General features: G+C 36.4%; 1 protein-coding gene across 1 annotated transcript in view; it reads right to left on the bottom strand.

The window, feature by feature from the left end:
* Positions 1-12596, bottom strand: part of LOC121406897 (protein eyes shut homolog) — a 52164-nt gene that overhangs the window by 16572 nt on the left and 22996 nt on the right. Inside the window, exons 7-19 of the mRNA XM_041597769.1 lie at positions 10200-10313; positions 9629-9840; positions 9088-9195; positions 8499-8678; positions 7880-8027; positions 7194-7379; positions 6492-6697; positions 5894-6068; positions 5136-5354; positions 3970-4089; positions 2538-2651; positions 1545-1753; positions 226-330 (exon numbers count right to left, since the gene is read on the bottom strand). Of these exons, the coding sequence (XP_041453703.1) occupies positions 226-330; positions 1545-1753; positions 2538-2651; positions 3970-4089; positions 5136-5354; positions 5894-6068; positions 6492-6697; positions 7194-7379; positions 7880-8027; positions 8499-8678; positions 9088-9195; positions 9629-9840; positions 10200-10313 (2096 nt within the window). The remainder of the gene's footprint in view (positions 1-225; positions 331-1544; positions 1754-2537; positions 2652-3969; positions 4090-5135; positions 5355-5893; positions 6069-6491; positions 6698-7193; positions 7380-7879; positions 8028-8498; positions 8679-9087; positions 9196-9628; positions 9841-10199; positions 10314-12596) is intronic.

Genomic DNA, 12596 nt, shown 5'->3' with positions numbered 1-12596 from the left:
GAAAATGTTTCTTTGTTTCGGTTCCATTATGAATCTTATGATATCAAACAATAATCAATAATTCCCATATTCAAGGCCATTCAAATCAAATGGCTCATTCACACATAAGGTTAATAATAAATTTTCAAAAAAAACAACGTACATGTATACAAAAACAGTAAAAGAGAAGTATTGATCTTTGACATAAAATAAGAGTAAGAAAGTCTTCTGTGTAAGTTGACTTACCACATAGATGCCACTAACTGAAATCCTAACACCCGGCCTTTCAGAAGGGAGGCTGACAATCACACCATTTACAACTACATCAAGGCTGGGACCTAGGTGTATCTCCTAAAAACAAATGTACATTGATAAAGTCAGTAAGTGAAGTCTTCATAAGATATAAAAGAATCAAGAATGACAATGCATATTTACAATGAATATAGCAGGCATACAACATCAACCACCTGGTCCACAAGCCCAAGGAACAAGGATTTGCAGCAAGAATTGAACCAGGACACCTACATGTACAACTAGCTTTAAGAATTAAGCTACTGGACCACAGCATTATGATATATGTATGTCCGACTATGTGGTCCTTATTTTTATCTGATTATTAACAAAAATTTTAATGCATTCAACTGATCATGCAGTTCACAAAGTAAGGAAAGAAGGGAATGAAATACTTATGTCTTATGGGATTGCCCTACAATTTTATTTTTGACAAGCTTGGGGAAAAAATCAACTGCCATTCAAGAGGAATCAAAACAAATCTTCTGCCTGATACAAGTCACATATATGATTTTGGATGATTTTTTTTCTTCGCTAGTTCATACGACTTTGCATACTAGGGTGGAGCAAAAACAAAGGGAAATGGGAAGTATCTTACTAGGATGTAATAATAATGGAAAGAATCTTTGTATTTATATGAAAAAAAATGATAAATTTCTATAGCACTTCATACTTTGTGTCTTTTACCGCTTAAAGTAGTAATTGTTATTACCTGGTCAAAGTATCCATCTTAGTTCCACACATAAAGTTACTAGTATCCTGACCAGGTAATCGCTTTTCTTTACCAGTGCAAATATATTTGTTTTGTATATCTCAATGTAAGAATTATTAAGGTGTATAGAGTCTTAGACCTGTATTCTGATAGCAGGTTTAACTTAAACTCAGGTTTAAAGTTGTGGTTTAAGTATGGCTAGCCAATTGTTACATAAATCACTAATGGTAGAGATATCATATTTCAGCTCATTTGACTCTTAAATCATTCAAAATTGTCTAGGAAGTATAAATAGATTATTGTCTTCACCATCGATGAATCAGGAAAGAGCACAGTAAACATAAGAAAAGTACAACTTAATAAAAAAATTGATACTTTTGGCCTCCCATACTTAAACCACAACTCTAAACCCGAGTTTAAGTTAAACCTGACTTCAGAATTCGGGCCATAATCTCTAACCACTTGCCTGAAAAATAAATACATCTGATAAAGAACTCAATAAACTATACCATTTGAAAATGGGGAATTTCAAACACCAAAATGAAATTTTATGGGTACAAACCGTTTGGTTTAGGATGACTTTAACATCATATGTATATGATACTGCTGCTGTCTGAGATCTCTTTCTATTTGATACAATCACTTTGAAGAGTGGATTTGTAGAAGAGCAATCCTGGGTGAGGACGTAGGAACAGCTTCCTTGAAAGTTGTGCCTCAGATCATCGAAGGTCTTGTAGTGAGGATCACCAGAGGTATAGCAGATTCCATACTCTAAAGATAATTGAAAGACAGAATAAGCATAGCTAACCACAGGAAAATGTATTACTGTTCATATTTAAAATAATTAACAAAGTTTTATGCCATACAAATAGTGAATATTCTATTTCCTACAATGGTCCACATTACACATTTGGTGAAAAATGGAAACTCTATTCAATTAGGTGTATAGCTTCATTCATTCACCTCATGCAAAATCTTGCACACTCATGCCTGCTTGCTGTATGTTCCGGTATATTGTACAACGCCTACTTAGCTTGTTGTACGCAAGCAAATGGGTGACTGAATGTAAAACATTCATACCGTTGCACACAAGACGGACTATCCGAAATGGACCATCCAAAATGTACCGTTGCACGGCTTTAGGAGGTGACGTCACAATACGATTCAATTCATTGCGCTCAGTAAAAATGCAGGTGCAATACGCGTATAGCCTGCTGGCTAAATGCGCAATGCTGCCTGAGGTGTTCGCTTGTGGGATTTTGCTCTTCGCTTTCCACATTTTTGCTCCCTTTTCATAAATTTCTGCAGGAAAAACTTTTTTTTTGAATAAATTCGCTACACTCCGAGATGTTGTACAACACAAATTAGTGAATATTCTTATTCGTGCAATGGTGCAAAATTTCGCATTCGGTGAAAGAAACACCCTATTCAATCGGCTAACGCCTCGTAGAATAGAGCATCTTTCTTTCACCTCATGCGAAATCTCGCACCATCGCACTCATGCCTATTCACTATTTGTGTAATGTTTGATATTTCTTCAGTTGACAACACTCACCTATTTCACAGTTTCTGCCCATGAAGGATCCCCCACAGGCACAGGTGTAAGTCTCTATCAGATTCGTACAAGTACCTCCATTCAAACAGGGTTCATCCCGACATGGATTCACCTCTGTCGATACAAATATGAGATAATAATAAAAATTGGTAACTTATTAATAATAATATTAATATTCTGCATTTATACAGCGCTTAATACATCGGAACGACGTCTCTAGGCGCTTTACAGATATATTACCCCGGTCATTGGATCCTCCCTGGGGAGCATTCCAACAAGAGTTCCAAGACTTAATTGCTAGGCATACTACATATAGGCTTTCACATCCTACCGGGTATCCATTTTATAACACCTGGGTGGAGAGTGGCAAAGTGTGGATTAACGCCTTGCCAAAGGACGCTAGGCCATGTCGAGAATTTAACATGCGACCCTCTGATTACAAGGCAAGAGTCAGAACAGCTACATCACGACACTTCCATCCATTCTATTAGATGGCTTAGAAAGGAATACCAGAAATATTCCAAGAGTTTGCTATTCATGGAATATTGGAATTAATGAGTGGAATACTTCTGGTTTTCCATGAAAAAAAGCCATCCAATATGATTGCTATCATCTCTAGAGGGAAAAATTTGATTTAACAAGTCATAAAACTTATCGCATTGCTTTCATTTTTTTACGCATTATATATTTCAAGCATTCGCGCACGCACACTAGACTCTTGAATATGGTCTGATATTTAAAGGCAAATTTTGTACATGAGCCTATGGGATATTCGTCAGATATCAGTCCTTTTTCGGGAAGTAGTACCACTTTTCGCTCTGATAGTGTACAGGCAATTGACTTAAAATATGCATTTTTAATATATCGCTAAAAACACTCTATATAGATGATAATGGATGATATTACATATTCACCAAAGTAGGTAATACTTATTTTATGCTTTATACACAAAAATAGCAATGTACCATTGTGAAAAAACAACAATACTCAGGAAGTCAAATGAAAGGGATGTGGAAAAAATCAATAACCCCTCCTTAAGGTCAATACCTAGGCCATTGTTAGGAGCCATGACTTACTACCTACAAGAGCTTTTATCAAAGTCTCTGCAAATAAAAGTTTTGGAAAAGTATAGAGATGCCTCCTTAGTGGTTCATAAATGAGGTAAATTTACATTACTTGTAAAAAAGGCCAATTGACTACATACTACAAGAAAGGTTTGAAAGACAAAAGGAATATTACTCATACATGTCATGTGTATGAACTATGCATGCCTAAATGTATTGGAAACTAGAAGAACATAGCACAGAAAATACGTGTTCGTTCTATGGGAAATGGGCATCATAGGGGAAATATGGTTGCAAATATGCAAACAAAACATGTCTATGGGTGTGCAATGGTGAAGATGAAACACCACACAAAGAAGTTAACTGACCTTCTTCACAATTGAATCCTTGGAAGCCGTAAGCACAGGAGCAGTTGTATAGAAGTCCATAGTTATTACAGGTTGCTCCGTTCAGACAGGGTGTTGGGTCCATCTGGCAAGGATCATTATCTTCAAGGAACAATCCAATGCAAAAATATAACTTTCAAAGAACACTTCACTAATGACACATCATAATCACTATGTTAGCTAATATCTCAAATGTCATTTTTGGAAGATAAAACTACAAGAGAACATCTGGAAACTCATTAGGATCTTTTTTCTGAACTTTGTGTTCATGCTGAATTTTCAACAAAAACATTATCATGAATTGGGATGAATTTTCTTGATCACTATCTGATATTGTGTATGTGTACTTTCTACAAGCATATAAGAGCACACAGAACATTATATTTCTTTCCGAAAGATGAAACAAAATACTTTTACCAGCAAAAAAATTTTAAAAAATCTTGCTTTAAACTATTAAATGAACTTTAACAAAAGGTGTAGATTACTCTGCAGCTTTCTCAATCATTGAATTGTCTTTACAAACAAAGGGGTTGACATAGATTTGATACCAAGAAGGATTCCAGCCAAAAGACCCAAGTTAAAGCCAAATGAATATAGTTGTAGCAAACAATGCTTTCATGATAAAGTCTTTACAATTAAGGTTACCAGTTACCTTATCATTTTACACGCCTATCTAGATCAACTATGCAAAATCAGGAAATGCAAACTGAAAAGAGATTTTGAATCCCAGCAGAAATTCAAAATTTTGCTACTTTCTCAGCAATAATGGTGTATGCATTTTCTACTAGAATTATTTAGCACATAATGCAATTCATTAAACAAAATCATTTTGATGGTCAATTTGTTAGATTTTGTTCAAACTGATTTTGTTGCTGCATTTTATGCTTAAGTATCTAAAGATCATTATCATAATAAATAAATCATTATTATCATAATGCACTTTAAATAGACCTAAGGAAAAGTATCTTAACAAATATCAGCACCAAATTCAACAAAGGATTTCAGTTGTAATTCTAGTAAGATATAATATAATTCTCTAATTTATGCATAAACAAAACAATATGCAATCCAGGAAAGCTGGTAGGCAATTGTGCATTCAGTTAAGCCTTGAACATGACTATTGTATTCAAACAGTCCTTGCGACTTACTGATTTCACAGAATGTTCCGTTGAATGGAAAAGGGCATTGGCACTCAAATGAAGTAGCATCGATTTCCACACAGGAGCCTCCATTCTCACAAGGATTCTCCATGCAAGCAAGGTCACAGTTATAACCGGACCATCCACGGTCACAGTTACACGCATAGAAGTTGATGTCATTCACACATGCTCCATTGATACACGGGCTGCTGTCACACTCGTTGATGTCTGTGGGAGACAGATAATAATGCTTTATGTGAATGGAGCGCTCAGATGATTGAAAAATTTTGTCTAATATTCACCCTATCTATTACAATTTAATACAGTAAATACAATGTAATAACAATGATAAGAGGCAGATCTATAAAGGCACCTAAGAGCTCTGGATTCACTAACATTGTAAAGAGGCATAAAAAAAAATTTAAAAAGATATGTATACATTTAATGCTACAGAATAATTTCAGTTTAACTCAATGGGCTTACCATGGCCAAACTCTCAAGGGCAGGAATTCTTTTTTTTAATAGAAAAACTACATACATTATACTTACAAATGGCAAAAGTAGTGTATGAGTAAATTACCAAGTATATCAATCCATATATTTCAATTGTTTCAATTATTAATATTCTGTAACCTAATGACTGCTTAGTATTTAAACAGGCGATCCCATCTGAAGTATAAGCAGCTAGTGATGGCAAGCATGTTAATACACATGCATGTATTTGAATCCAAAAGAATTTAAGGTTCTCACTGAGTAATCTTTCATACCTGAACACGTGATTCCATCTCCAGCATAACCAGCTAGACAATTGCAGCCATGTTCGCCTTCCTCAATTCTACAAGTAGCAAACTCGCTGCAGGTCTGGGCAGAGCTATCAATCTTATTGTTACCGGTGCAAGTGCGCTTGGAGAAGCAGCCAGGGGTGTAAATGCTATCCCCAATCTGTAGGAAGGACAATATCATCAGGTAAAATATCACTCCATTTCACTGGTTTTTTTAAAGTTAAAAGGAGAAAAGCTTGGTTTGTTTTTGGCCAGGGATCATAGGTTTAATGAGATCTAAAATGGGTTACTTCTAGTTGACAACATCATATAATTTACCTTGTGAAAATTTTGACCAGTGCTGAACAAGTTCTCCTACAGAATTTATTACAACTAGAACTTTAAAATATCATGTATCCAAACAGCAAGTTACAATACATTCCAAAACTATATAGATATCCACCAACAATCCCAGTGTCATGAATAGTAGTCATTGGGATATACACAACATACTTGTGCATTGTGCAGATTGTACATTTTTCATGAAGTCTTCATAATATTTCAATACTGAAATTATACATCAACACCCAGTAATCATTCTTACCGAGTAGTATATTCCATCCACATAACATCCACATTGGCTCATGTCTACACAGTCAAAGCCATCAAACACCAGGCCATCTGGACACCGGCATCCCTCAACACATGGTCTGTCACAGATTGGGGAAGCCCCTTGTATGACATCATAACAGGTAGATGGACAGGCATCGGTACACCAACTGTATGCCTGGTCAGCTGGGCAGGAAACCGCTGCAAATATATGAAGAAAATATCTTCTTTTATAACAGTATATCAACTTGAATCATTTGATAGAATTTATTTTTTTTTACACAAGCAATAAAATTGAAAAAAAAATCATTTCTAATTAAAACTGGTACCTAGACCTGTGACAAGGTATTCTAAACAACAGGTTGTTAGAACTTAGAAAGTCACCTTGAAAGAAACGTTCCAGAGATTAGTAAATCAGATACCAGTTTCTCACTTCCAATAATATAATATAATACTTTCAATAACATTGAGGACAGGAATTTGTCATAAAGGTATAATAGGTAATTTGCATCAAAAGAAGAACTCAGAATGGCAGAAATTTGTCATTAAGGTATAATAGGTAATTTGTATTAAAAGAAGAACTCAGAATGGCAGAAATTCATATTCTTTCCCTCAAGTTCAAAATAAAGAGAAGGGCTGACCCAAATATGAGTAGGCCTACACAACCCTACAATCTTTGACAAAATGATATACTCACGACAGAAGGAATCGTTTCTCCAATCCTCTATGACAGCTTCGCGGTCAAGGCATGCCTGTGCGTAGAGTTCAATGAGATGGCATGTCGTTTCGTTGAGCTGACTAGCAGGGACTATACAGCCATCAAACACGCATGCATCATAGAATGGAATGGGGTCAAGAGTGTCAAAACATCTCTGAAAAGGCCCTGCAGTCAAAAGGGGGATTACCAAATATAGGATTAGTACTGACAGGTGGTATTACCTATACCTGCATGAACATTGAAAACAATAACAATGCTGAAACCATATATCACTTTCTTTATTAAACCATATATATTAGTGATCCCAAGAAAATAAAAAATAACTCCTTTTTTTCTTTTCTTTTGGTACAAGACCATTTTGTGAGGCAGGATTGCAATCACTAAATTTCAATAAGAGATGGAAGGGCTTTTTAAAAGAAAAACAAAAAGCATTTTCCGGAAAATGTTTAATTTTCTCAAATGTAATATTTAATTTTCACAGAAAAAAAAATGAAAAGTCTTGTGTAAGATTGGAATGTTAGATTGTAAATGTACTTGAATGTTTTGCAATTTATTGAATTTTTACCACAGATGTAGGTACCAAACCTTGAAAGGGTTTTATACCCCCTCCCATTTTTCATGGAATGGGGCTTAAAAGCAATGAATACAGTGACATCAATCATTACCTGTAGCATCTGTTATGATTTGACAGGCAAGGGAAGCCTGGTTATATGCATCAGACGTTTCGTTGCAGAGATTATCTTCAGGAACCAACGGGACACAAGTTGCAGGGTTTACTGTCCAACTATTGCCAAACTCTTGAACATCAGTCGCCTACCATAGGACAAAGCACGTGGAAGTGATGCGGTGTTTTCATGAAGGGTGACATGATTAATTTTTTTATGATTCATATAACATAGTTGTACAAAAATCAATTAAGAACAAGAAAATTAGTGATACCAATCCATCAGAGCAATGATATACAATATAGAAACATTCCCCCATTGAAATAAGTGTTTGCAAGTAAGAATCGAGGTATATCACATAGAACAGCATGACTATCTTCTTGCATATCTCTTTATAATATCAGCCCATGCTATAGTCATAATACATGTAAACCTATGATTAGGATAGCACTCTTTAAAGGTGAGTGCAATGCTTCAGCATCAAAGTGTACAACCTTCTCACAAATCAAAATCGGTTGGTTTGACACAAGAGAATCAGAGCCTTGACTTAATTATGTCAATATCCATAGATGTTGCACCTGTACCACCTGGTTCAAGAAGGAAATCAAAAATATCTCACCAACTGGCCATCTTGCATAATAAACTCGTCTGTCAGGTTCCCATTGAAATTACCACATAGACCACATGTGATATTCTGATACTGGGCAAAGGGCAGTCTGACCTCAACAGTTCGTTGACCATCCCATTTGACAAAGATATAAACATTCTGACCATTTGACTGGACGTCGGCTGATACTTCCTATAACGGATAAGAACATAAGTGTTAAACAAAATTTCTATTGACAAATTTATATTTGCAGGTAGATGTGTTTAACTTAAATTTTAAATTGATTTGACTTTTAAGAATCTGACCTGTACGATCTCAATTGCTATAAATGTGTCTGTGGTCTGTTTCTATTTCAACCATCAAGCGCTGATAGAAAAATTGTGTCTAAAAACAATTAATTTGGTGCTTCAAAAAAATTTCATTCCAAATACCAGTACTACATGTGGCAAATTTCTATCCCTAGCTTTGGAATCAAATCATAATTTTTCAATCAAAGGCATTTTAAAAGTGTCTACATACATTTGATTTTTATTTTGTGTTTGTCTGCAATCTTTGCCCACTTTACTTGACTTGTGGAACATACCACAGAATTTTTGCTTACCACATAGAAACCAATGCTTTTCACAGTCAATCCTGATATTGGTTCTGCAGGTAGGGTCACTCGCCGTCCATTGACAAACACCTCTCTGTCTTGTTTCAAAGTGATTTCCTATGAAGAAAGAAATGAATGAAATTGCATTTTATCAAAAAAATATGTTGAGTGAATAGGACTATTAAGCCCTTATAAACAGTAGAAGAGAATTTAAAAAGAGGGAATCATCCATCCCTCTTAGTAGTTTCAGCATTTTGTTTTTCTATCTTTTGATAGCCATTTGAAGCCATTTCACAAACAGCTGGAGAACAACAAAGTTTGTCCATTTAGATTACTAGTTTAGTGATGGAACAGCTACAACATGGCAAATTCTGTCTATTTTGTAAAGCTTGCAATATTTACTGCAAAACTGGGTTAGAAAATTGAATAAGAGCAAAAATTTGCTATGCATATTCAGGTTTTCCCCAGACAAAATATAAATCAATTAGTTGATGGTAACTTTTATCTTGAAGGGAAACGCTATCACATATGTACCTCGGACTGTACTTACCACTTCAAAGACTTGAACTGTTACTTCATAGGTATATGATCCATAGATATTCTCTTCCTTGTCAATATTCCTGACATCAACTCTAAATGGTGAGTCTGTGCCATCTCTGCATTCCTGGACCAGAGTATACTCGCAATCACCCTGGAAGTCATGCCATACGTCATCGAAGGTCAAATAGTGAGGATCACCAGTCGCATAGCATATACTTGAGGCTGGGATCAGGGAAAACAAGAACAAAGTGTTGAACCATTCTTCTCTTGTTTATGAGCTCACATGGTTTATTCTAACTAAGCAAATATTGTTGAGTGGAAGGTAACAATTAAATTACTAGAATCATAAATTAATTAACTAAATGGTAGCATAAACTAAGTGATCATTGTATTGGAAGAGAATTAAAATTAATTACAAGTTGAAATCTGGCACTTTAAGCAAGGTCTGAGCTGAATCTTTCAAGATATCCGGCATCTTCTCAATTCTGATGATAGGAGATGCAAGAAGACGTTGAGCCAGATTTCTACTACGAGACAAAGCATAAAATATTGGCAATATATCGGTATTATCAGTGCCTTACCATCTTCACAATGTGCACCAAGAAAATGAGCAGGGCAGGTGCATGTGTAGTAGTCATAGTAGTTGTTACATGTGCCTCCATTAAGACAAGGGTCACCGATACATGCATTTTTCTCTGAAAAGAAAAAAATTGGGAGAGAAAAATAGATCATTCGTAACAATATATCAATATAAAGTATATATTCATGTCATTTTTATCACTAAATAATTGTGGATTACCAGATGAGGTAGTAATATGAATAGTTTAGCAGGAGTAGCAGAAGAACTAGTGGTAGTAGAATTAGATGTAGTAGCAGTAGTAGTAGAAGATAAGATATTTTAGGCAGTAGATAAAGTATTAATACAAATAGAAATAGGAAAGAAAATCAATATTTTATCATTTGAAATTCGACAACAGAAATATTCTGAAAACTCATTTTGCCCAACTGATCGTGGATCCTGGAGCCACTGTGCAGTGCCAGATCTTCGAGGCTCTATCCCTTAAATGTTGGATGCCAAACAGGGTAGCAGCAACACCCATCTTTTTATGTCTTTTGGTCTGACACAGCTGGGATTTGGACTCCCAGCCTCTAGTTGTAAGACGGACGCTCTACCAACTACTGAGTCAATGCACCAGTCACAATCTCCCGTTGATTAGGCGAGCACTCTACCACTGAGCCATCATGCTCAGTTAGTAGTATAAGCAGTAGCAGTAGAAGTAGTATCAGTTGCAGTAGTGGTAGTGGTAGTAGTAGTGGTAGAAGAAGTAGAAATAATAGTAACAGCAGAAGTAGTAGAAGTAGTACATGTAGTAGTAGTAGTAGTAGTAGTAGTAGAAGTAGTAGAAGTAGTAGTAGCAGCAGCAGTGGTGGTAGTAGAAGTAGCAGTAGTATTAGAAGCAGCAGCAGCAGCAGCAGTATCAGTAGTAGTAGTAGTAGTAGTAGTAGTAGTAGTAGCAGCGTTCTCGCCAGTGTATAATACGCATGGTGCAAACACCATGCGTGCGGAAATGGAGACCAAGTGGAACCATGCGTAAAATTTCAGCGACATGCGTGGAAAAATTAAATGGAAATATTCAGAAAAAAATAATACACTCCATGAACTCATCTTAGTGATATCAACTTCATTTATCGGGTTGCGCCGAAGTCCCACCAACTTAAGACCACTTACAGGCCTACTACGGCTAGGAAAGTGGCAAGGCGCCCAGCTAGCTCGCGGCTGCTATTGCGGGCATATGACGGCACGGTACGGTCGTTCCGTTGCCTATTTCCCCTGCCTATTTCCCCGTCTGCCCCGCACATCACACCGGCTATGCTCCATGACCTACCGGTAGCTGCGCTTACTGATATGATAGGAGTGGAACTTGGAATAAATGCATTGTATATACAAGGAACATGTACTTGTACTGTGTTTGTCATTTATCCCACCCTCTATACACACAATGAACGAATAGCAAAGGAGTTGTACTGTGTTTGTCATTTTATCCCGCCCTCTCTGCACACAATGAACGAATAGCAAAGGAGTTTGAGAACTGTGCGTGACCGCTATGGTGCATGGATGTTAGGCCTGGGACGATTGTCATTTTTACCATTCAATTATTTCCTGAAAAAATAATCGAATGATTCGATTGTTCGTCGGGAATCAGGTCTTTTAAGTCACAATAGTTGACCTACTTTATGGTGAAATCTCCATCAAAGTCACATGTTTAGAATAAATGAAAGTAGGACCTTTTTCCCCTTCTCCATGATATTTATATCAAAAGAAACTACATGAAATTAGATTAAACTTTCAGTTTATTGTTCCAATGAAAATCCTTCCTAAATCCATGCTGGTACTCTGGTATTATGCATGCATCCCTCCAAGTGCCACACCCCTGCATATGAATGAATCAGCCCAGATCAGCCGGCCGAGCCCAAAGATGTAAACAACTCATTCATGAACTATTCTTTGAGACTGACCCCAGGTGGAGCATTTCTTGAACAATTTCATCCCTTGCCCACACCATGTCCCCGCCCCCACTTGTGGCACTGCCCACGATTCTACACATGTATTTCAAAAAAATATTTTGCAAAATATTTAATTTGAAATACCTTTTAAAATTACGATTTTTTATCATTTGAACCTACATGTATAACTGGGTCTATTTTTGGAGACTAGTCGAGAAAGTGCCGGTGAAGACGGGCGCATGTTGGAATGTAGTTTTCATTGTGTGAGGGGGATAGAAAAAAGGTTGCATTATTGTTTTGAAACATGAAAGGAATTCTCCGGCTCCCACCCTTATCTTTCTCTCTCCCTCACACACACAGATGGGGGAGGGGTCAATTTATTTCTGAAGTCATGACCTCTCCTAAGGGAACCACTGCCTTCTTTGTTTCCCCAAAAGTTTCATTGGCTATCCGAAGGTCCAATCAGCTCAAGT

This window comes from Lytechinus variegatus, chromosome 2 (assembly GCF_018143015.1).
Source record: "Lytechinus variegatus isolate NC3 chromosome 2, Lvar_3.0, whole genome shotgun sequence".
In the NCBI taxonomy this organism is placed as follows: domain Eukaryota; kingdom Metazoa; phylum Echinodermata; class Echinoidea; order Temnopleuroida; family Toxopneustidae; genus Lytechinus; species Lytechinus variegatus.
The sequence above is the reverse complement of the archived record's forward strand: the minus strand, read 5'-3'. Positions and strand labels throughout refer to the sequence as shown.